The following is a 26,625-nucleotide window of genomic DNA, read 5'->3' as shown; positions in this document are numbered from 1 at the left end:
GTCTCCTCAGCCTGTTGAGTTGCGCGTGAGCTGCTGCCTAACGGCTCTGCTCAGAATTTCTCCCGAGAGAGGCCGGAGTGTCTAAGAGCTTGGCGATACAGAAATTTTTACTGGTGTTGGGGCGGGTGCGGGAACTAAAGAAGGGCGAGTGGGAGCTGGGTGGGTGCTGGGGAAGGGCCAGCAAGAAGCGAGGGCGAGCGGTAGGGGCTGGGGAAGGGCGAGCGGGAGGCGCGGGTTCTCTCTAGCAGGGAGCTGCAGCCATGAAGAGGCTCTTAGCTGCCGCTCGCAAGGGCGTGCCGGACCCGGAGCGCCCGAGCGCCTTAAGCAAGCTGGTCTACGCCAAGAACGACTCGTACATCGTCCACTTCGGGGATCTCGGGAAGATCCATAAAGCTGCCTCCCTGGGCCAAGTCCGGAAGCTGGAGAGTATGACGGTAACGAAGAAAACCATCGACCTGAACAAAAGAGATGTGAAGAAGAGGTACCAGGCCCTGCCTCTGCCGGGGCTGCAGGAGGAGGTGGTGGCTGTGGGAGGATCGCCCCTTCAGAATGAGGGGCTAGGGGGCCTGGGGACGAGGGGAGCAGGTGGAGGAGTGGCTGGCTGTGGGGCCGCCATCCTGGGCAGGCCCCCCAGGCCTGGGATGGGGGCGCCCTGCAGGGCAGAGGGCCCAGGCCACCTTAAAATCAACTCCAAACTTTAGTTGCTTTCTTCTTCACTCCCACTTCCTCTCACAGAACACTGTGTAGAAAATTTTAGAGTGATTTAACTCACAAAATTAAGTACATACAGGGTTTTACTTTTAATGTACAGGTTTTAAAAGATAATGTTAGATACATTATGAAATGGTGCATAATGAAATAATTCCTATAATATATGAACTTCTTGGCTAAAAATTCTTTGAATAAAGTCCAATGTCCATTTTGATATCAATGAATGTCTATGTAAATATGTTCTTTGTTGAGTGACCCTAGAAGGAAACTTCGAGGTGGGAAGATGGTTTATGTTCTTGAATTTAAGAAGACTCATTTTTCTCAAGATGCAACTTCTTTATCAATTTTACATAAACCAAGTAAAGTTATCAACGTTTTAACGTTTTTAAAATTACACAGGCTTTTACTATTGTGATGACATTTTAAATATTTTATAACGGAGTAGAAAAGTCCTGCCCTTCTAGACATCAAAATGTGCTATTAATTTGCACAAGGAGGGCCGGGAGCAGTGGCTCACGCCTGTAATTCCAGCACTTCGGGTGGCTGAGGCGGGTGGATCATCTGAGGTCAGGAGTTCAAGACCAGCCTGGCCAATATGGTGAAACACCGTCTCTACAGAAATACAAAAATTAGCCGGGCCTGATGTCGGCTGCCTGTAATTCCAGCTACTTGGGAGCTGGAGGTGGGAGAATCACTTGAACCCGATAGGTGGAGTTTGCAGTGAGCCGAGATCCTGCCATTGCAATCCAGCCTAGGTGACAGAATGAGGCTCTGTCTAAAAAAACAAATAAACAAACAAAAAATCACAAATTATTTGCTAACAGCTGAAAAGACAGGTAATTGAATACAACAGAATAGAAAATCCGGAAACACCCAAATATATGTAAGAATTTAGAACTTGATAATGGTCACACTTTATACTAGTAGGAAAAGAATTAGTTTCATAAGTGAAATGCCTGCTTTTTGGAGAAAACTAGATTTTTATGGCACAAAATAAGTTCCTGATGGAATATAGATTAAAAATTTTTAATATACAAAATGATAAAAATACCAGAAAAAAAATAAATGCCTATTTACACAGATACATTTTTATGTTGACAAAACCTTTCTAAGAAGCTCAGAAGCAAGCATTCTGAAGGGTAATTTAGTAAAACAAAAATTAAATTACCCTGCATATGTGAAAAAATAAAAGGCAGCATACTTGTAAATATTTACTACTCATGTATGTGTATGTGTGTATACATATTAGGTTTAAAAATCTTTGTTTTATAGAGAATTCATTCAAATCAACAGAAAATCCTCTAATTTAAAATTGCGCAATTTAAATTAGTTATCTAAATTGCAGATCTAAAAAAAGTACTGGGCCTCTAATTTAAAACTGGGCAAAGTCCTTTTTTAAGATCTGCGAGTGACCTATGCACATAGGAAACAATATTTAGTATTCCTGGTTAGAGAAGACATTTAAGTTAAAAGAGGAATCAAATACTGTTTTCTACCTACAAAGTTTGTGAGGATAAAAGGCAGTGACATTCAAGTACTCTTTAAAGTGTAAGTTTCGGATGACTTTTCAAATAGACAATTTGATGGTAAGTACCATATTTAAAAATTGTATATGCCCATTAGTGATCAATTCTATTATACTAAAATATTTTTAGAAAATAATGAAACATATCACAATTTCTTTTCTGAGCACTGCTTAAAATATCAACGTATTAAAAAGAATCCATTTAATGGTTTTTATAAATACATTTCAGTGAGTTTACAGCATGGTCAACATATGTGACCACTCAAGGCAGAAACATATACGGAAGTACGTTGATATTTCAAAATGGATTTTGGTGTACCAAGTGAGGGTAAAATTCAGTTTGATTATACATACAGACTATGGTCTTGTGTTATCTGAAATTATGTCCAAAATATGATAAAATTTGTTATTTGAGGACATTTGTTTTAATATAAAATGTTTTTCCTTTTTATTATTTTTGATTTCTGCATTGAGCATGTACAATGCTATTAGTAAAAGTTTATTATTAATGAAATAATTTTTGGGAAGAGCAGCAATATGTATTTTGCACAGATAAAGATAATTTCTCGCTTTATGTATTTTTTATGTGCATTAGTATATTCTGTGAATTTTTAGCATCTTCAGAAGAGAATCTTTTTATTTGTGCTTATTGATTTACATATACATTTTATTAAACACATATTTTTATTATACATAGATTTATTACTTATATATCAATAACTATAGATTAATCATTTTAGTGTAGTTTTATTATTAGAAAAATAAAATAGCAAATATAAGTGCTTTATTTATAGCAATTTTTTAAGATATTGAACTTCCTAACTGTATTTATTCATTCTTTTAATCCATTCATCCCATGTAAGCTGAATGCCTATTATGTAGAAGATACATTCTATTAACTCTCAAGACCTTTTCATCCTTAAAAATTTCGCATTTACCTGCTCGGCCTGAGCAAAGTGAGGGATTTAAAATTGGAGTATTAGGGCTGAATCTCAATTGAAACTTTTCCTCTCATCTTTCAAACAAAAACACTTCTGAAGTGAGAAACTAGTAAAAGATAACTACCAACCATGATATTGGAAATTTATAACAGCTCTAAATAGTAATATTAATCGTCAAAAACATCTAATTTACATACATTCTATAAATCTAAATATGAATTTCCATACATTCTGTAAATCTAAATATGGAATAAAATGAGCCATAACTATTTATTTGAATCCAAAGTTTTCTTTGGCTTGAAGTTTTTAAAATATTAAAGAAGTAGCTTGTTTTAACAATTTATTGTTTTTATTTCAACTCTCCTTTTGTGTAGTACTCTTAAAAGGTAAAATTGCTTTCAGTGTTAATCCTGTGAGTAGGACTGCCATACATATATATGTATATACCATATTCCACTTCTTAGAAGGCACTGTGAATTGTGTGATGCCTCCTTATTTTATGCACCAATAAAAGATTGTTTAAATTTCTGCCAAATGTAGTTATAATAAATAATGATTTATAAGTGGCATTTCCATGCCAGAGATGTTAAAATATGAGAAATTGAGCATCTTGGAATCTTTAAAATACGGTGTTACCTCTAACTTTTAAAACACACCACAAAGTAGTAGACATAATTATACCATTTTACTTAAAATGTTTTCTTTGTTAAGTAGTAGAAATAATTATAATATCTAACAATTACTGAGCTGTTACACGTACTAGGAACTCTCCCAAATACTTTGTGTAGATTCTCATTGAGGCATCACAGTGATGTCCTGAGATAACTACTGTATTCATCTTCATTTGATAGATGAGAAAATCGAGGTACAGAAAGTTTAAGTGACAGCTAGAAAGTGAAAGATCTTAAAGTAATATTCAAGCTCAAGTTGAACTGAATCCAAAGGTCAAATTCTTTGTATTCAAACAGGCCACTCTTTCGTTAATGTAGTGAGCAAAAAGAGTGAATGAACATTGTACTTTCTTCAGGAGAATATTAAATATTTGTTTTGAAGGCAGAGAAAGAGCGTGGCGTTTAATGTTGACAATTACATAAATCATTGTAAGTTTTGAGACAGTGGACTAAACTTTGCCAACAAGTCCTCTTACTCTCATAGGACTGCTCTACACTGGGCCTGTGTCAACGGCCATGTGGAAGTAGTAACATTTCTGGTAGACAGAAAGTGCCAACTTGATATCCTTGATGGCGAAAGCAGGACACCCCTGATGAAGGTAAATAGTAGTCAATTTTTTTCAGTAGAAGATGGATTTGGTTCAAATACACAGAATAAAAATGAATTTAGTTGAAACACAACTAGTCTGTGAAACCTGTGGAATACTTATTTTGATTTCCTATAATTTATAATTTACTTCTTGCTTTAATACTGACAGGCTCTACAATGCCAGAGGGAGGCTTGTGCAAATATTCTGATAGATTCTGGTGCTGATCTAAATGTTGTAGATATATATGGCAACACAGCTCTCCATTATGCTGTTTATAGTGAGAATTTGTCAATGGTGGCAAAACTGCTGTCCCATGGTGCGGTCATCGAAGTGCAAAACAAGGTAGACGTTAACCGATGTTATTTTCAAAATATTTGAAATCCATTTGTTTTAACATTAACATACGTAAAACTGTTATATTTGGAAGCTCAAATATTCCTTGAATGAAAATATGTTGAAAGAACTTAATTATCTAAGATTTTACTTTAAATATTAATATTTTTACAAGAACTATTAGAGACTATGGCTTTTCTGTGCATTTATGATAAATATTTGAGTTTGTTAAAGGTAAAACTTTCTCAAATATTCTTTCCCACCCAAGTTTTTTTTTCTTTCCAATTATTGTAAAACTACAGGAAAGCAAAATTTGCCTTCATAAATTGAGTCAACATGTAAAATTTAGGAGACATGCAGAAATCTGGATTTCTTCTTAAAGGATTGAATCTGGTGTCTCTTGAGCCCATATGACTGTTTCACATGCTAAGAAGACGTTCTAGCTTTACACAAAGCATATGTTTCCAGTTTGCTACTGTGCCCACCTAGTTACATCACTTACTCAACTTACCTCTTTTGCCTTTGTAAATATTTCAGTCATCAATTCCTCTCTCATAGTATATGTTGGTAAAGATTTCAAGGTATTCAAGGCAGTTTATTGGTGTTTATAATATATAGTTTATATATTACATTAATTCATTAATATTGGGGTTGACGTCTAGAATTTAGAAGATTTTTTTAAACAATGATTTTTCTGTATATAAACCATAAATAATAATCTTTTATTAGAATGCTTTTAAGCCTTTTCAGATTAATCATGGTTGTATTTGAATAAGTTATGCACATTGCAGAAAATATTATATCCTTCTTCTCAGAATTGTCCCTTAAAATTCAAGTGATTTAGGGGCTTCTATTATGCTAATCCACATAGGTGAGTTAGAACTTTCATTAATAAGCCATTTTATTCATATTTTTGATGTTTTGCCAAAAATTAAGTAGCAATTACAATAGAAACCAGAATACAAATGGATTGTTGCATTTTAAGAAATAGATATGCATTAGGATCCTAGGATTGTCATTATAATTGAGAATAAACTTTTATGCTGAATTTCTAATAGCTGAGATAAAATTTTATTGTCTTGTAACAGGAGAAACCCCACGGACCATTTAATAATAAGCAGTCAAAGTTCATTTGAAGCCAATCTCTTTTAATTTAGAGCCACTTCCTTAGTGACTCATTTAGAGCAGGAGTGTCTGACATCGGCATCTGGGATCTTGGGATTATTGATAGAAGAGAATCAAGAGAGTTTGTATCACCCAGAGGAAACCTCCATTTTTCTTGGGAAGCTTACAAAACTGTATCCCTGAAATTCTAATTTGTCAAATGTTAATCTCTGCCACAAAAATACATTGTCAAATAAGTATTAGGCAAAGTTCAAGTCATTTATTGAATAATGGACATTTAATTCACAGTTTTATAATATTTCTTGAACATATATAATGGTGGAATCTGTTGGGATACAGTGCTTCTGGTAAGGTAATTATTCTCTGGAATATAGTTTAAGAAACACTGCCCTAGAGGTAATTATTTAGATTACTCATTTAGTCAAAAATAAATTATTTACTACTATGTCTTAGGGTTTAAGGATATAGAGATAAAAGATACAACCCTTGCCCTCAAGAAGCTCTTGGTTTAGATGGGAAACCATAAAATCATTACAATATAATGATTTTTGGAGATAACCAGAGTTAATGTGGTGATGCAGAGGTTGAATGTTTATAAGGGAAGGTGCAGTGCATGGGAAAGCACAGAAAAGGCAGAAAGAAGGGACTGCTATTGATTTACTTTCTATTTTATGTGTTTAAGTTAATAGGATATTATGTAAGGTATTCAGTTCAGTTGAGAAATATGTAATTTCATGATTATAAATTGTTTTGATATTTTGCAGGCTAGCCTCACACCCTTTTTACTGGCCATAATGAAAAGAAGTGAGCGAATTGTGGAATTTTTACTGACAAAAAATGCAAATGCAAATGCAGTTAATGAGTTTAAACGGTATGGTACTTCTTTTTTTTTTTTTTAATTAAAAAACACTTGACTAGTGTTCTAGATTAATAACACTCAAGTCAGAAATATTAAATTAATAACATTTAGTTAAAATTATTAGATTACAGTGAAACATATCAACACAAATTATCCGAAGAAAAGTGACTATTTGGACTGGTCAACATAAAGAACAGTATATAGTAGGACTTATCTTCTCTTATTATATCGACTGATTCTTATGTGTAATCTGATGTTTTTGGTTGCATCATCTTCTATTAATGAAAGTGGTTCTGTATTAGTTTTAAGAAGTGTGAACCTTTTCAGTTTATTTTATAATTCAATATTGAATTATTAACAGTTTTATAGTATTTTTCTAACTTCTCTTTTTTATACACTTTTTAAAAAATGCAATATTTGCTGGGCATGGTAGCTGTCACCTGTTATCCCAGCACTTTGGGAGGCCAAGGTGGTTGGATCACATGAGGCCAGGAGTTTGAGACCAGCTTAGCCAATACAGTGAAACCCCATCTCTAATAAAAACACAAAAATTAGCTGGGCATGGTGGCACATGCCTGTAGTCCCAGTTACTCAGGGCGCTGAGGCATGAGAATCACTTGACCCAAGAGGCAGAGGCTGCAGTGAGCTGAGATCATGCCACCACACTCCAGCCTGGGTAATACAGTGAGATTCTGTCTCAAAGAAAAAAAAGCAATATTAAATAGAAATAGGAGTATAAAATCATTTTGTCTTTAGGATGACTGTTTGCTTTAATAAAGTTGTTTTCTTTGAAGCATATTAATTTTAGGTTATCGCTATGTGACTGTTAATTGCTGCCACCAGATACTATGAATTTATTATTATTTTTTCCTTTTTTATTCATAGGGTATTTTTATTTTTAATTTGAATGGGTAGAGGGAGGAAAGACATCTTTAATTGGATTAATATTTTAGTTAATTAAGATAAGCCATAGGTGAGTGATAAAGAGAAAAGATACTTTTGATTCACACAAGACTGAGTTTAATTTATAGCTTCCTCACTTGATAGGTGTGACTTTGCAAACATTACTTAATACCAAGTATGATTTTCTATATGAAAAGGAGAATAATAATATGTCCTTTAAGAATGATTATATTGAAGTAACATTATAAATATCAACAGCATTTAATTCAGTGTTTCATACATTGTTATCAGCATCATTAACTAAACTTACTATGACTGCTACTACTATCATTATTCCTAATATTGTTTTAAGCCTTCAGATTGCTCTCACTTGTCTAACTTCTAGCTGATTTTGAAGTACAAAATATTATATCAGACTAAGGAAGAAATAGATAATTTTTCATTTAAATATTTGCCTCTTTGAGATTAGTGAACAAAGCATAATTCCTTGCCCCTCAAAGGACTTTATGTTAGCCAATTCTAGTATGCCATATCCCAATGGGACATGAGTCTTTTTGCCCCTTCCTTTTAGATTTGGTGGTGATTTGCAAGGATAAACACTTTAGCACTCAAGATACTTATGTTTGTTAGTATATGTAAATGGTTAATTCTACACTGACAGGCACATATTAAATTGGTTCTGCTCATAAGAAGTTATCTCTTTGCTATTGTAGCACAGCCCTTATGCTTGCCATATGTGATGGATCATCAGAGATAGTTGGCATGCTTCTTCAGCAAAATGTTGACATCTTTGCTGAAGATATATGTGGAATGACTGCAGAACATTATGCTGCTACTTGTGGAGTTAATCTGTAAGTGTTTACATTTAAAAGCTAGGTGAGATTTTACAGTTTGTTTCAGGTAGTTTTTGAATGACAGTGACTTAATTCACTTTAACAGCCAGAAACTAGGCAAAAAGCCAGACTAGTTAGAAGGAGTATTGGGTCCAGAATTCTTTATTTTAGGACTTTCAACAACTTTATCCCTAGGGATCCTAATGTTGACTGCTTGATTTGAAGTATAATCCCTATGCGCGGGATAAATACAGTGTCACAATTCTAATTTTTCTAATTAGTTATTTGGGTCTTGAAATGTCCACTTTGGCAGAAAACCTGATAGTGTCCCCTGGGGGCTGTCTTCCATATCTCAATACTTGAATTTTTAAAAAGAATCTAAGGGGTTCCTTAAGTCCAAGGAAGATATTCATTTTGTATAAGTCAGAAGGACTTGGGGGGACATGGCCATTCTCTTCATTTTGTTATTTCTATTGATTCTGTTGCTGCATCATTGCCATTGAAATTGCGCCTGCAGTCTGGCAATGATCGACCTTTGTGACCAGGATGGCCTTACTAACACAGATCCCTCAGTTTTCGTAGTGATCCGTATGTAGACTTCAAAGTTATTACAGTTTTTTAAAGTTCACATACATATTCTCAGTCATTGTTTCCAAAGTACCAGCACTCCGCTCTGGCAGCTAGAACTTTTATCTTTAGCCACACACACAGTGAGCAAATTGACCCTTCTCCTTCCACTCAAAACCTCATGTGAAACCCTCATCTTAACCTGGACTTGGCCTAGACCTTCATGGTAAGTTATCTTTTGAGTGACTTTTTTCTATTTTCTCTAGCAAATATTAGTTGTGATAGTTTAAAACTGTAAGTCAGGTTGAAATAATGTTACAGGAAGAAATTAGAGATCCATTTTTATTCTGTTACCAGATCTATATCCCTGGCCCTTTATATCCTGTGTAGCACCGTTTTGTAGGTAGTGGAAGGTCTCATCTTATTCTGTAAAATCCCATGTCATCTTTCCAAAGTTGTAGTGGGTTCCAACTTGTGGTTGTCCCCTCAAGTGATTCTTTTTTCCTAAAAGTAAAAATCTTCCTTGTTACTTGCATCTCTACCTTGAGTATTTAAAATATTTTCAAATTCTGCATTACCATGAAGCCATTCAATAGACTTCACTCTATCTCAAGAAAGTTGTTTAGATTTAACAGAGCTAAGCCTCATCCATCACTGATAGTCTTCACATATAAAAGTAGGGATTTGTGCTGACTTCAGGGGTACATATGCTAAAATTGGAACAATGTTGAGAAGGTCAGCATGGTCCCTGCACAAGGATGACATACAAATCTGTGAAGTGTTGCATATTTCTTGCAGTCCCCAAAAGGACATGTGACTACTTTCTAACTAGCTCCAAGGAAACGGTGTGAGTCAAAGCAAAATGGGTGACACCCAGTATTGCAATTGTGATTTTCATACAAAAAATGTTTATGTAACGTGATATATGAAATGAGGTGTGGTAACACATAGGATCTTCTGTGCAATATGTTGTTAGTAGGCATCTCAGAAATGAGAAAATACCAACTTGCATCTTCTTTGTGGAACTTATAAAAAATAAAGGCAGGGTTTTGTCTTCTATAGCAGCTGGAAATGAACATAGTGACTAAGCATCATTCTAACAAAGATTTGTTCATTCAGGTTAAAGGAGGTAGATAAAGAGTAGTAGTAGTCCAAGCCAGATGCTGACATCTGTTAGTTTTCTGCCTTTGGTGTGACTGATGAGCTCAGTAATAGAGGATAATCAGGTTATCCAATTTAATGAATTAATATATTTATAAATAAATTTCATTACAAATTATAAAATAGCTTAGATGCCTGAATTACAAGCCACAAGGAATAGAACATCTAATAACCAAAAGCAGGAATTAATAACAGAAAACTGCAACATTTGAACATTATAACCTATGAATAAACACTTTTTAAAAAAAAAAAATTAAATTTATTTTTTGTAGAGACAGGCTCTCCCTGGGTTGCCCAGGCTGGTCTTGAACTTCTGGGCTCAAGCAATCCTCCTGTCTCAGCATCCCAAAGTGATTGCATCACAGGCATGAGCCACTGCACCAGGCCAACACATGGTGTTTTATTGGGAATTTTAAAATAGCTTCAGCAATAAGGTTCAAGAATAAATTATTTCATTGCTTCATTATTTCTTTGAGCATTTTAAAAATGTTTTCTTGTTAAATCTTTGTGATAACCTAGTGAAATAAGGCTCTAAAATCCTCATTTTTAGAAGACATTGAGCCTAAGAGGAGCAACTTGTTCAAGAAAAAATACCTGTTGGTAACTGCACTAGGACTTTTTCTGAGTTAGGGACATTTTCTATTAAGCCAAGCTAACTCTAGTTAAATTTACTGAGTTATACAGCCCTCAATTCATGAGTATTTCATCTTGCTTTATTTCTTCTTTAATTAGAAGCCTAATAAGTTCATAGAGCTTACAAACTTAAAGTCTATGGAATAAGTAATGTTCTGATGTTAGCTCTGATATTGTCTGAAATGCTCTAAGAACTTAATAAATTTAGTAAATGTTTTTTATATCAGCGTTAAAATAGTAATTTTATTTATTACATTTTTATACATAGCATTCATCAACAACTTTTGAAACATAAACAGAAATTATCTAAAAATCCTCAAAATACCAATCCAGGTAAGACTTCGGATAGTAAGCTACTCTTGGTGGTGCTACCATAAGATTATAGAAGTGTTGATCACGAAAAAGCAATTCAAAAAGCAATGTGTAAATAGCATGTGTTTACATATATACATATATGTGGGTGTGTACATATATGTATATATAGCTTTGATTTAATTTTTTTAGTTTATTATTCAGAGTTAGTTAAGAATTTAGTTGTAGGTAGTTTATAATCTCAAAAAATGTTATCTGAAAAAATGTTTAATTATGGTCCCTAAAATCCTATATAATACTTTTGTATATATAACACAATTTTGTATAGTACATGATTCCTCAATTGTCATAACAACTTAAACTTGTTATAAAATGTATAACCCTTTGTGTGATTGATGAGCTCAGTAATAGGGGATGATCAGGTTAACCAATTTAATGAATTAATATATTTATAAATAAATTTTATTACAAATTATAATTAGTTTACATGCCCTGAATTACAAGTCACAAAGAATCGAAAATCTAATAACGAAAAGTAGGAATTAATAACAGAAAACTGTAACATTTGAATATTATAACCTGCGGGAGTCTATCCTGCAGACCCGGCTACGTGACAGATGAGACGCGTATCCAGACACCGATATTCAGTGAAAGAGCAGCGAGGGTTCTCAGCCAATTACAGACACCAAGGAAGTTGTTGTAAAGAGTCAGCAGCCACAACCCTGGCAAGCTGGCCCTGTGGACAAAGTTTTAATGACAAAGGCTTTGAGTCAACATACCTGTGGGTAATTAATCTGGTCGCCCCACCCCGGGAGAGCCATCCTGCTGGTGGGTGATCAAAGGGGAGTCTTAAAGCTGCATGAGTGGCCGGGCGCGGTGGCTCACCCCTGTAATCCCAGCACTTTGGGAGGCCGAGGCGGGCGGATCACGAGGTCAGATGATCAAGACCATCCTGGCTAATATGGTGAAATCCCGTCTTTACTTAAAGTACAGAAAATGAGCCAGACTCTGTGGCGGGCGCCTATAGTCCCAGCTACTCCAGAGCTGAGGCAGAAGAATGGCGTGGACCCGGGAGGCGGAGCTTGCAGTGAGCTGAGATCGCACCACTGCACTCCAGCCTGGACGACAGAGTGAGACTCCGTCTCAAAAAAACAAAAACAAAACAAACAAACAAAAAAAGCATGAGTAAACAAGCTATTTAGATAAACTACTCTACTTTCCTTTGTACCCACTTTAAGCTATTTACTCAAGGTAAAGATTAGACTGCTTTCAGCCATAACCCTATCTTGAGACTTTTACAAAACCTTTCGGCCTTCCAAGAAGATTTGTGTCTATGTCCTATAATGTCATCTTAAAACGTTTCCCACCAACCTGATGAACTCCTACAATAACCTATGAAGAAACACGATTTTATTTATTTATTTATTTATTTATTTATTTATTTACTGTAAAGACAGGGTCTTCTTATGTTGCCCTCAGGCTGGTATTGAACTTCTGGGCTCTATTTAATTTTTACAATAAATGGTTTGCATTTAGTAAATGAGAATTAATTACAGTTGAATCTTGAGCAATATAAGAGTTAGGGTGCTGATCCCCCATGCAGCTGAAAATCTGCTTCATATGAAAATCTGTTTCTTATGACTCCACCAAAACTTTGCTCATAGTCCACTCTTGACCTGGAGCCTTATTGAAAGCATAAACAGTCAATTAACACATAGTTTCTATTTTATATGCACTGTATACTGTATTCTTACAATAAAGTGAGCTGGAGGAAAGAAACTGCTAGAAGGAGGAAAAAATATATTCACTATTAAGTGGAAGTGAATTAGTATACAAAAAAAGTCTTCATTCTTATTGCCTTCACATTGAGTAGTCTGATAAGGAGAAGGCAGAGGAGAGATTTGTCTTGCTATCCTGCAGTGGCAAAGGAAAAGAAAAATCTATTAGTGGGCTCCTAGAGTGAAAACCCTTATTCGAGGATCAACTGTGTGACATAGTGACTTGTGTCGCTAAAAAAGTAACTATCTTTGGAATTTGGAATTTAATAATACTTTTCTGGCACCATAAACAAATGTCAACAAGAATTGCAAAACTTAGCCAGGGTACACCAGTACCAATAGGAGATTATCTTTCAACGATACCTATGGAGTGCAGAAGTCGGAAAAGCAATTCTTTGTTGAGAAGCGCAGGATGTTACATAGTCTTGTACCGACAAGGTCTCACTATTATCAACTTCATTCCCTCTAAGTTGAAACCAAATAAGATATATTTACTTCATTAGAACAAGGTATGTTGTTCTATCTGCTGGATAATTAGTGTATTAATAGCAATTTTGTTACAAGAAGTTACTCTGTTTCTAATAGCCAAAATATTATCATTATAAATATTCAAATAACTCTAAACTCAAAAAGTTATTAAAAAATTACAAAAATTTTTCACAATAATGAAAGTGCTACTGTGATACCTAAATGTGACACAATGCATTTTACAATATGAACTGTATGAGCACATCTTTAATTTATTACGTATTTATCAAAGGACCTCTATAAGTTAGATTTAGCAAGCTGCAGGAGACAAAGATGGACTACACATAGTTTGGGTCTTTACAGTGCTCATAATACAGTAGAGCTGTGCCTACTGAATTTCTGTATTTTTCCAACAGAATTTCCTTAAAAATGGTTTTTTTTTTTTTTTTTTTTTCATTTTTCCACTTGTCCACTTAACAAATAACTGTCAGGTATCTTTAAGGTACTAAGCATTTTCCTTGTTATTATCATTGTCATTTTTTATTTGCTTCTTTATTAAGGTACTAAGCATTTTTCCTGTTATTGTCATCTTTTTTATTATTACTTTATTGAGTGCTTACTCTGTGCCAGAACCCCTTTGAGAGCTTATAATTATTACTTGTTATGTCATGTCATTACCATATTCAGCATGTGTCAGACATTTTATATCCAAGGTGAAGAATTAAAGCTTTAAAAAATTTAGTAGTGTCCAGGCACAGTGGCTCACTCCTGTAATCCTAGCACTTTGGGAGGCCAAGGCAGATGGTTTGTTTGAACTCAGGAGTTTGAGACCAGCCTAACATGGTGAAACCCATCGCTACTAAATATGAAAAATTAGCCGGGTGATGTGGCCTGTGCCTGTAATCCCAGCTACTTGGGAGGCTGAGGTAAGAGGGTCACTTGAGGTGGGAGAATTGTTTGAGTTGCATTGAGCTGAGATCGCGCCACTGCGCTCTAGCCTGGGTAATAGAGCAAGACTCCATCAAAAAAAAAAAAAAAAGAGAGAAAAGAAAAGTTTGGTAATATTTAAGGAAAGCATACAGAATGAGTAGAAGTTTGCCAGGTGAAGAGTCAGGAGGATGATATTTAGCAGAAAGAAAATTTAACCAGATTGTGTGTTTGGCAGAAGGAACACCTGCAGGAACAACTGACGAGGCTGCACCCTTGGCGGAAAGAACACTTGACATGGCTGAAAGCTTGGTGGAAAGACCACCTGATGAGGCTGCACCCTTGGCGGAAAGAACACTTGACATGGCTGAAAGCTTGGTGGAAAGACCACCTGATGAGGCTGCACCCTTGGTGGAAAGAACACTTGACATGGCTGAAAGCTTGGTGGAAAGACCACCTGATGAGGCTGCACCCTTGGCGGAAAGAACACTTGACATGGCTGAAAGCTTGGTGGAAAGACCACCTGATGAGGCTGCACCCTTGGTGGAGGGAACACTTGACATGGCTGAAAGCTTGGTGGAAAGACCACCTGATGAGGCTGCACCCTTGGTGGAGGGAACATCTGACAAAATTCAATGTCAGGGGAAAGCGACATCTGGAAAGTTTGAACAGTCCTCAGAAGAAACACCTAGGAAAATTATGAGGCCTACAAAAGAAACATCTGAGAAATCTGAATGGCCAGCAAAAGAAAGACATAGGAAGATCACACGGGAGGAAAAAGAAACATCTGTAAAGACTGAATGCGTGGCAGAAGTAACACCTAATAAAACTGAAGATTTGGAAAAAGGAACATCTAAGATGATCACATGTCCTACAAAAGAAACATCTATAAAAGCGAGTACAAATGGTAAGATGCTTTAGTGAACTTTGTAGGGTTTATTGTCACTTCAGGTTCCCTAGTGAAAAAAGCGTGATATGGGAGTTGTTGGGAATGACTTGAATATGTAAATAAGGCAAACTTAGGCAACACTTTTTAATAGTATAGAAATAAGTAGATCTTATTCTGTAGGCCCTGGAAAAATTCTCACAATACTTCTGATTGTAAATACTAGATGAATTAACTAACAATGGCTAAAACCATAGGAACTAAAGTTCTTTTGGTGGTTCAGGGATATCATAGGATCCCATTTTTATTGATTGATTGATTGATTGATTGATTGATTTTGAGATGGAGTCTCACACTGTTGCCTGGGCTGGAGTGCAATGGCGCGAGCGATCTCGGCTCACTGCAACCTCTGTCTCCTGGGTTCATGCAATTCTCCTGCCTCAGCCTCCCAAGTAGCTGGCATTACAGGTGCCCACCACCATACCTGGCTAATTTTTTGTATTTTTAGTAGAGACAGGGTTTCACTATATTGGCCAAACTCGAACTCCTGACCTCGTGATATCCCCTACTTGGCCTCCAAAAGTGCTGGGAATTCAGGTGTAAGCTACCGTGCCCAGCCAGGATCCCACTTTTGGTAGGCTAATTAACAACAACTCCAATCATCATGCTCTCTCAAGACAATATTTAAAGGCTGGAAGGGCTGCTTTTGTTCACATGTTTCTTTTAAATAGGGAGAAAACTTGGAAGCTTGCAGTAATCTTCCTGTAACCTTTTTGTTGGCTGGGTTATACCATATGCCATTTCTAAGCCAGTCACTAGGAAAGCAAATGTAATTACTGTGATTAGTTTAGAATAATGGTTTCTCTTTTTGAGATGGAATGGGGTAATGGAATAATGAATATCTAAATAAACTTGTGTTTCTACAGCAAAAAAGAATAAATAATGACTATGCATAGGAAGCCAGCAATATTTTCTGCAGGGATTCATTGGAAAAGTTTGAGCAGGGGAGCCACAAGATTAGATCTGAGTATCAGGGCTTTTTGGTCATGGTATAAGGCAGAGGTTGGCAAACTTTTCCTGTAAAGTGCCAGATAGGAAATATGTTAGACCACCAAGTGTGGTGGCTCATGCCTGTAATCCCAGCAGTTTGGGAGGCTGAGGCAGGTGAATCATGAGGTTATGAGTTCGAGAGCAGCCTGGCCAATATGGTGAAACCCTATCTCTACTAAAAATACAAAAAAAAAAAAAAAAAAAGCCAGGTGTGGTGGCACGTGCCTGTAATCCCAGCTACTTGGGAGGCTGAGGCAGGAGAATCGCTTGAACCAAGGAGGTGGAGGCTGCAGTGAGCTGAGATCGCACCGCTGCACTGCAGCCTGGGTGACAGAGCAGCACTCCATCTGAAAAAAAAAAAAGAAACTAAGTATGTTAGGCCAAGTGGTCTCTATTACAGCTATTGAACTCTGCATTGTAGGGTGAAAGCAGTCATACATAATGTGTGAGCAAATAGGCATGATTGTACTCCAATAAAACATTGTATAAAATACCATTTGGTAAGCTGAATTTGGTTGGTGGCATACAGTTTGCTGGTCCTTCATATAGAAGATAATTACATAAAAGGATTTAAAAACAAAGTAAACTTTTGTAGTAGTTCATGCTATAGTTTTTTTTTTTTTTGGTCACCAATCTGTGGCCTAGTATCAATCTATGATGAAAGTTTGACCCATCCAGGTTAAAACGAATCCAGTTCAGAAGCTCAATTTACATATAAACTTGTAGGTCTTTCTTTGCCATTATTTTATTTTGATTTGTTTTGCTAAATATTTTTAAACTTAAAAAATAACAATAGTAATTGGTAGGGTTTCTTTTTCACTGTGAAAGCCATCAGATAAGGGGCCATGTCTAAGTAGGAAATATAAATATAAAATAATAAGTTTGCATTTCCAGTGGCACTGGAAAGATAAAGCAAAGGCAGAAAAGAAATACGGTTAACACAGTGTTTAGTTATTATTGAGTTTAAAAAGCTATGGGACAGAAAAAATCTCAGGTCATAAGTTTACAGATTGTGAATAAGCATTTACAATGCTCATGGGGAAGGAGTAGAAAATTGTCAAGTCAGGGCTGGGCGCGGTGGCTCAGGCCTGTAATTCCAGCACTTTGGGAGGCCCAGGCGGGCAGATCACGAGGTCAGGAGATCGAGACCATCCTGGCTAACGCACTGAAACTCCATCTCTACTAAAAATACAAAAAATTAGCTGGGTGTGGTGGCGGACGCCTGTAGTTCCAGCTACTTGGGAGGCTGAGGCAGGAGAATGGCATAAACCCAGGAGACGGAGAGTGCAGTGCGCTGAGATCTCACCAGTGCACTCCAGCCTAGGCAACAGAGCAAGACTCCGTCTCAAAAAAAGAGAAAGAAAGAAAATTGTCAGGTCAGTAGAGAAGTGCAAACAGTCATGGGACAGACCAACAGTTTTCTTTACATGATGAGTTTAATGAAACACTCATGTGTGATACTTTCAGTAGGTAATTGGATTATAGGTATTTCTAGCTGGAGATAGAACTCTGGTTGGAGATGTAGGCTTAGAATAATTTTATTATAATTATTAGGCAAAGCTATAGATTTCAATGAACTTATCCATGATGCAGAAGATGTAGAATAAGAAGAAAGTCATTGACAAAACCTTGGGAGTATCAACATTTCACAGAGTCAAAAGACTTGGTAAAGGAGATTGAGCAGTGGCTAAAGAAAAGTATGAGAGGAGTCAGAGAAAGTGATGTTGCAAATTACTTTTAAATGTGAGAATTTCAAGCAGTAAGTTTACTGAAAAGTCAATTGAATTTAACTTACAAATTCTTCAGTGGTAATCTGTTCAAAAGAATTATTTTAGAGTTTTTAAGTATACTGTTGATATGATTGATATTTCTGGTGTCCAATAAAAAAATCTCCCAAGATCCCACCTAACTTTTTGTAATTAAAGCAGCCAACATAGCCAGGGTCTGGAAAATTGTCTAGACTGCTAAATACACATTCCAATATTTTTCTAGAGTTGTCAAAATCTAAGGGTAAAGTGCGAGGAAAAGTGTTGTCTTTTTTATCTGCTTCTTGTGGAGAGTGGAGATCTGTGTTGTGTCTGTCTCTCACACAAACATAAACACACACACACAAATAAGTATAGTAATTCACCCTTATCCATGTGAGGTATTTTCTAAGACACCCAGTGAATGTCTGAAACTGTGGATAGTATGAAACCCTATATATACATGTTTTTTTAAATATATGAATATTTATGATAGTTTAATTTATAAATTTGGCACAGTAAGAAATTAACAATAACTCATGATAAAATAAAACAATAACAATACATTGTAATCAAAGTTAGGTGAAAATGGTCTCTCAAAATGTCTTGTCTTGTACTCACCCTTCTTTTTCGTGTGATGACTGTGAGTTGACATAATGCCTATATGATGAGATGAAGTCAGGTGAATGAGGTATGAGTTGTCATGTGGTGTTAGATTACTATTAATTTCTGGCTATCTGACGACATATCAGAAGGTGGATCATCCGCTTCATTTGACAGTGGATCATTGAGCCATGATAATGTTGATGGTTGGGATTCAGGAACAGACGATTTTGATGACTAATGGGCAAATAGCATACACAAAGGAATGATTCATGACCTGGGTGAGATGAAACAGGATGTCTTAATATTTCATCATACTCCTTAGAATGACACATTATTTAGAACTTATGAATTGCATATTTCTGGAATTCTCTGTTTAATATTTTTGGACTATGGTTGACCATGAGTAACTGAAATCACAGAAATCAAAACCATGTCTATTATATTGTGAAACATATGTTTGGTCTTCAACATTGTTTTCTGGCATACAACTCATAAAATGTTTAGAATCTCCAAAGATGTCTTTGTGTGCTAACAATTGAGTGATGGCTGGCAGTCTCTAGGTAGCTTCAGGATAGGAGATGGTCACAAGAAAGAATAAGACATGATGTGTTAGGACTTTCAGCCCCACCCCTCAACCTCCTAGGAGGTGAAGGTTAGGTCAATTACCAATGGCCACAGATTTTTTTCATTCATGCCTATATAATAAAGCTTTCTTTAGAATCCAGAATGACTGGGAACAGAGACCTTCCAGATAGCTGAACATATGGAAGTGTTTGGAGACTGATGTGCCCTGGGAGGGCATGGAAGCTCCATTCCCCTTTCCTATAACTTGCTCTATGCATCTCTTCATGTGTCTCCTTTGTGATACCCTTTATAATAAACTGGTAAATGTGTTTCCCTTAGTCTTTGGGAAACTCTAGCATGTCAAACCTAAAGAGGGAGTTGTGAGAACCCCACCTTGAAACCAGATGGTTAGATGCTTCAGAAACCCAGATTTGCAACTGATGTGGGAGGGTAGTCTTGTGAGACTGAGCCCTCAGTCTGTGGGATCTGACACTATTTCGAGATAGTGTTGGAATTAAGTAGAGGACAACTTGCTGGTTTCTGTTACAGAATTGGTTGGTTATTTGTTGGTGGAGAAAATCCTCCACAAATTTGGTCACAGAAGTCGTCTGTTTTGATGATTGTGGTGTGAGAGCAGAGGTAAATCATGTTGTGTGTGTTTCTACACATAGAGCAGATAAAGAGAGACTACTGTGTACTCTTTTCTAACTGCTCCTAGTTCATTTTTCTAGAAATTACCCTTTCTAAGGTTGACACGGTCCACTTATACTAATTCTGCTACTAATACAATTTTCTGGGAGTCTTATAGGATTCTATTTGGATTATGTTTATTGTACACTGTAGTTCATTTGTAGAAATCAAATGGTGATAAATTCTATTTTTCCTTGCATTTGAGAACTATAAAGGAGGGGAAAAATCATTTTTAATGCATTAATTTCCTAAAAATAGTATACTTAATAATTTTACCATAGCTCAATATATGGTCCCAAAGGAATCCTTTATATCAGATCATCTGAGTCTTTGTAACAAAGTGTTGGAGTATTATGCTTTTTTAAACAAGATCTAGATCATGCACGAAAATGTGCACGATTCTTTTAAGCTAAGTTGAAGTCTCGCAATGTCTCCCAGGCTGCTTTCAGACTCCTGGACTCCTCAGGTGATCCTCCTGCTTCACCTTCCCAAGTAGCCGGGATTAAAGGCATGTGCCATCATGCCCTCTTAGGTTTTTAATATTCTGTGTTTTCTATTTGTATTTGTTGATTTAATGTATTTTACTTTTTTTCTTTAATAGTGGGTATGAGTTCTGTAGAGCCTAAAATCAGGTAAGACTTTGCAGTTTTTTTTAAACGTTTATGCTAACTCAGAAAATATAGAGAAAAAAAATCACTATCTCCTGAGTATTCTACTCTGGGCTAGACAACATATTATGTGCTTAATATTTATTATCTCACATAGTCATCACACAGCTTTGCAAAGCATCTGTGCTACTATCACCTACTTTGTATTAATCAGGCAAATGCGGTTCAGAAAGGTTGATTAATTCACCTATGATTTCATAGCTAAAAAGTAGCTGACCCTTGAGTTTGAACATCTGTCTATCTTGCTCCCAAATCCCTTCTCTTCCCTCTTGGTGTAGATTGATGGAGACCTCTGCATCATTAGGATCAAGGTACAGGTCCAGATGGGATCAATTCATAAAGTTACCTTTTGTTACATGTTAACTCCTTTTTTTTTTTTGAGATGGAGTCTCACTCTATCGCCCAGGCTGGAGTGCAGTGGCCGGATCTCAGCTCACTGCAAGCTCCGCCTCCCGGGTTAACGCCATTCTCCTGCCTCAGCCTCTGGAGTAGCTGGGACTACAGGCGCCCGCCACCTCGCCCGGTTAGGTTTTTGTATTTTTTAGTAGAGACGGGGTTTCACCGTGTTAGCCAGGATGGTCTCGATCTCCTGATCTCGTGATGCGCCCGTCTCGGCCTCCCAAAGTACTGGGATTAACAGGCTTGAGCCACTGCACCCGGCCTATATTAACTCTTTTTAGAGTTTTCCCTTAGAACACTGGTTAATAGAAGACTTTGTCCTAACATGTTTAACAGTTAAAGTGGTATATCAGTACCTTTATTATCATGAAAGTTTTTAGAGCAGATCTTATTTAGCTGTGGCGACAAGACATAGGCTTTTGTTTCATAAGCAATACTAGGTAAATCTTGTAGATGAATTATTTTAGTGGAGAATAGATATAGATATGTTAATAATATTTAGAGGCTATTTCTTAAGATTTCTCTATTTACTGACTTTCCAGTTTAGTTTTTCTTCAAAGCAGTACCCTGCCTAGTTGCATGAACTCTTCCTTTTTTTTCTAGAATCTTTTTTTCTTCTTCCATAACTTTTCTATAATCTTTTCCTGATTACTTTCTTCTCTGCTTTCCTTGGTGTTCTTTTCTTCTATTATTTTATTCCTTTCTGCCAGCCCCATTTTTCTATAGGTAAAATTAAAGGCACGTGGAATTTTAGGATTTTAAAGACTCTTGGAGACTAATCAAAATACTTTCATATTTCAACCTGTATTTAATATCCTGCAAAAATAGTTGTTCAGATGGAGAGTCTGAAACTCAAAGTGACTTATTTAAATATAGGAGGTAGCAGAAGTGATATTTACACTCATTTCAAAGCCCATTACTCTTGTTTTTATATCATCATGTACGTGAGTGTTTGAATAATAGGAAGAGGGAATGGATCTAATTAAACAAATGGAAAACAATAAGAATGGAATTAGCTGGAGAACCCAGTGGAAGTAGATAAGAATGAAATTATCAGGGAAAGGCCAAGTTTGAAGAGAAACAGTCCCAGGATTGGTAGGAGTAAGGGTTTTACGAAAGAGATCAGAATGTTGGACCTTATGTCAAATTTGATGAAGATAAATTAGAGGAACAAAAACACAGAAGACATTGGTAGTTATCTAGAAGGGCATACTAAAACAATGTTGAAAAGAAATCCTGAATAGGTCGCTGCTTTTTTGCTTGTTTAATTGGAGGAATGGACAAACTTCAAGCTTTTTAATGAAAAATGGAAAAAAAAAAAAAAAAAAAAAAGAGCCACTGGGAAAAGTCTCCACAATCAGATAGAAATGTCCTATTCTGTTCTTTCACCGCAAATCTCACAGGAGTGGCTTAGAGCCCCTTGAGTGCTAGGGGATTAAAGTTTGCTGAGTTAGATATATCTGTGGCCCAAGGCAGATGTCCCCTCCCGTTTGACTCTTTTTCCAAGCCTCTGATATCCTACCCATGTACATATAGAGCAGGGGTAAGACTGACTGGCATATAAGTCATGGTTCAGTTGGGTTTTTGGTAACATGCTTATGCTAGAGGTGAATGACTAAGACTCCATTTAGTTGTTTTCCAGGAACAGGTAAATACAGAGCTTCTTGGTTGGTCATTGAGTTTATCTTTTCAGTAGTCTGTGCTTTGATAAGCTGAATATTTAAAGGTTGGAGACTGCCATGAAGCCCTGCAGAAGAAAGATCTGGAAGTGGGAGAAACTTTCACTATATACAGTGGCTCCCACTTCCAGATCTTTCTTTCTGTGTATGTATAGTACTTAGAGAAATCCAACTATCAGGACTCAGTTTTTCTAGCAGACTCTCTCCTTGGGTATAAGTACCTATAAAGATTTTTAAGGCTTTGCTAGTTTATGTAGACCTGAACAAGGAAGGACAAGTATAAAATAAGTAGTTAGATTTTATTATTTTTAATGTTTCAATTTTTTGTGAGAAAAATATTCCCAGTAACAAATACACATTTGCAATTTGCAATTTGTAGGTTCAGCTTTTCAACATTTCAAATATTTCAGGGGACTCTCTGTTATGTTTTAGGGTGAAGGGAAGCAACAGGGCCTTCTTAAGTGGCTTTTATGCTGAAAAACAAAGAATGTCATTTTCCAGTGACACAGATTAGTCTTTGAATCAGAGATAGATAATGGAAAAGGGACAAAGTAGCTGTATCTTTCTTCCTTATTTTACATTATCAAGTTTGTTCCAGTTTAGATATCAAAAGTTATGTCAGCCATTAAGTAGATTTCCAGTTCATCATTGAGAACAGTTTGGGAGGACGAATGATACTCAGGGTATGCCAATTATATTGGTTGTCGCTATTTCTTATGGAACTAAGAGTCAGTCTTTATTGTATGTTCTAGGTTGGAGAGGTAGAGTCAAAAATAAAAATAGGTAACTAAAATCATTTTTAAAACCAGAGGGCATATTTTAATTCTACCAAGAAACATGATATAATATACAGAGGACTGATCTTTCCCCAGATTTTGTTTTTTGTTTTCATTTTTTAGAGTGAGCAGCAAGATATGAACTAGCAGATTTTCTTTTTAAATATATGAATTTGCTCATTTCTGTTGTATCTTTTTTCTCTAAAGTCTTTGTGGCAAACCGACTATTGAAAATTCACAGTCTACAAAAGTTGAGGAAGACTTTAATCTTGCTACCAAGGTAAAATGGTCTCTTGTGAAGTTGATTTTCTCAGTTGGAATCTAGTTCTGTATAGTATTTACTTTTCATGGTTAGCAGTGGTATAAGTATCATTATTTCATGTTGGTAATATAAAGTTGGTCAGATAAAAACATTTTATAGAAATATGAGTTGTTGATGTAAACAGTTTTTTTTTTTTTTAAACTTCAGTAAATAACAAATCATTGGTAAATACTTTGAGGGTATGAGGCCAAAATACGGAATGGGCTGGAGAAACAGGAACATTTTACTAGAAAAAACTTTTCCACAATAGAGAATATATAAAATCTGGTAAAGGTTTATTTGCATAAGTATACTTACTGTGACTTTTAAAATTATTCTATTGTAACTTAAAACAAAACTCATGCTTAAATTTATCTTAATGGATCCAGTTACTTATTATTGTAATCATGGAATCTCTCTGATACTGTTCAGTTCCGAAACTGTGCCACATAGCATATAGGTTTTTTCTTTGGCACTTATTATTTTGATATCTCGTAGTTTTTAGGAGAGAGTTTTTTCTCAGTTTCTTTTGTTGGTTCTTTAATTACACCAAAATAATATTAGAAATTGTGAAAATTTATTTGGGCATGCTGGTGCATGCCTGTAGTTCCAACTACCAAGGAGGCTGATGCTTGAGTCCAAGAGTTTGAGACCAGTGTGGGCAACATAGCGAGACCTTATCTCTAATTTAAAAAATAATGGTAGAAATTTAGAAATGTAAATTCTCTTTCTCAGAGTCTGTATTATTAAGGCATGCCAGTGTGTTTTCTAAGTTATTTCATTAAAGGTAGAATTTAAACTCTTCATCTAAATGAAGAATGCAGGTTTTACCCCAAGTAAACAACAATTTTGGAAGCAGAGACTCTTAATAAGCATATGGTAAGATTTTAATTTCAGAATTTTTAAATTGCAGTTTTTAAATATATGGTTCAAAGATCTTTGATCTCATTTGAAAATTTTAAATTTCAGAAGATTTTGTGTTTAGTTATTTAAATAATCATTTTGAAGCTCTTGCATCACTATGAGACACTGCAGGTTAGAAAACACTTGTGTGCATCCTAGTGTACCCAGAATACAGTCTGGCATATAAAAAGCATTTTAAGAGGTTTTCAATGTGAATAAATGAGCAGACAAATGAATTTTTATGTAATGGAATGTTACAAGTAAGATAATATGCATAATATATCTTATAATTAAATCTAAGGCATTTCTAAAATCTGGCTTAAATTTGTATTTTCTTTTAATATTTACAATGCATAAATTCATGTGAGTTATCTTGAGAAGATATGTCTCAGATAAGAAGACAATCAGAGATATGTAGTAAATAGGAAAGAAGTTTACACTATATTTTCTAGTATCCTCCAGTGGAGTTTAGAATAAAAAAATTTTAATATATTTTAGTCTCAACTCATGTTCTTTTTTTTTTTTTTTTGGAGACAGAGTCTCCCTCTGTCATGCAGGCTGGAGTGCAGTGGTGTGATCTCGGCTCACTACATTCTCTGCCTTCCGGGTTCAAGCAGTTCTTCTGCCTCAGCCGCCTGTGTAGCTGGGACTACAGGCGTGTACACCACACACAGTTACTTTTTGTAATTTTAGTAGAGACAGGGTTTCAGCATGTTGGCCAGGATGATCTCGATCTCTTGACCTTGTGATGCGCTCGCCTTGGCCTCCCAAAGTGCTGGGATTACAGCATGAGCCACCGCGCCTGTCCAAAACTCATGTTCTATTTAACGTATCTTTTCAAGGAATACATTACTCTAAAATTCTGATTACCAATACTTTCTTCAGGTGAAAAGTTTAGAAACGTTTCTTCTTAAATTTTTTCTCTCTCTGTAGTAACAATGTTCTCGCTTTTAGGTATTGGCTGAAGACCATGTTTAACCAATTGAACGTCTTATTATATAATACTAAAATTAAAATCTTTATTACCCAGGTATTAACAAATAACTAATTGTAGTGTAAATACCGATCAGCATTATGGGAATATATTATGAACAAAAGTCTACTTTATGTGTTTCATCACATGTCTTATAGTTGTTTTTCATTTTCTTTCATGAATGAAGCTCATACTTGATTGACTGGTCACGGCTCTTGTTTGTTTCTCCCTCTTCCTTCACCTTTTCAAAATGATTTACTGCAGACTTTTTTACTCACAGAATACATTTCTTTAGTGTCTGCTTTTTAGGGCATTGCTGTCTCAATTGTCAGCATATTTATTTACAGGTTTCTATTTAGTTGCTATGTATGATTTTCATTAATCAGTCATGACCCCCCCCAAGATTTATTCTTTTTTTCTCTGTTTCTTAGAAGAAGCAGAATTTATACAATTATTTATACTTAGCTTTTTGCCGCACAGAATAGAAACAACCTACACTATTTCAATGCAAACCCAGTTAAATAAGGAACTATTAAAAAACTAAACTTTCACATTTTTCCACACAAGAGGTAATTAATACAACTGTAAATTGGGAAGAGATATTTCAAAATATAACATGTAATTTAACTTTTTAAATTTTAATTATTTCAACAATACTATAAATTATGTGAGAGCAAATTTTTGCCCTAGGTTATTTTAGTTAAAAAAATAATCTAACAGCCGGGCGTGGTGGCTCCTGCCTGTAATCCCAGCAATTTGGGAGCCCCAAGCTGAGGATCACGAGGTCAGGAGATTGAGACCATCCTGGCTAACAAGGTGAAACCCTGTCTCTACTAAAAATACAAAAAATTAGCCGGGCATAGTGGCAGCCACCTGTAGTCCCAGTTACTCAGGAGACTGAGGCAGGAGAATGGCGGGAACCTAGCGGCGGAGCTTGCAGTGAGTCGAGATCGCGCCACTACATTCCAGTCTGGGCGACAGAACGAGACTTCGTCTCAATAATAATAGTAATAATAATAATGGTCTAATGGATATCACCATATTTGTT

The 26,625-nt window shown here is 35.9% G+C and overlaps 1 protein-coding gene and 1 non-coding gene across 2 annotated transcripts in view; both read left to right on the top strand.

Moving 5' to 3' along the window:
• The first annotated feature begins 217 nt into the window (after nt 1–217).
• LOC103215739 (ankyrin repeat domain-containing protein 30B-like) overlaps nt 218–26,625 on the top strand; it is a 213,756-nt gene continuing 187,348 nt past the window's right edge. Inside the window, 9 exon segments of the mRNA XM_073018916.1 lie at nt 218–481; nt 4,333–4,447; nt 4,607–4,780; nt 6,661–6,767; nt 8,372–8,509; nt 11,121–11,185; nt 14,576–15,244; nt 20,480–20,510; nt 23,608–23,680. Of these exon segments, the coding sequence (XP_072875017.1) occupies nt 261–481; nt 4,333–4,447; nt 4,607–4,780; nt 6,661–6,767; nt 8,372–8,509; nt 11,121–11,185; nt 14,576–15,244; nt 20,480–20,510; nt 23,608–23,680 (1,593 nt within the window). The 5' untranslated portion in view covers nt 218–260.
• On the top strand, nt 9,745–9,851 carry LOC119620593 (U6 spliceosomal RNA). Its single transcript, XR_005237084.1, has one exon. It is a non-coding gene; the product is annotated as a U6 spliceosomal RNA (small nuclear RNA).

This window comes from Chlorocebus sabaeus, chromosome 9 (assembly GCF_047675955.1).
Source record: "Chlorocebus sabaeus isolate Y175 chromosome 9, mChlSab1.0.hap1, whole genome shotgun sequence".
Lineage (NCBI taxonomy): Eukaryota > Metazoa > Chordata > Mammalia > Primates > Cercopithecidae > Chlorocebus > Chlorocebus sabaeus.
Note: the sequence above shows the minus strand (reverse complement) of the source record. Positions and strands in the feature narration are given on the sequence as shown.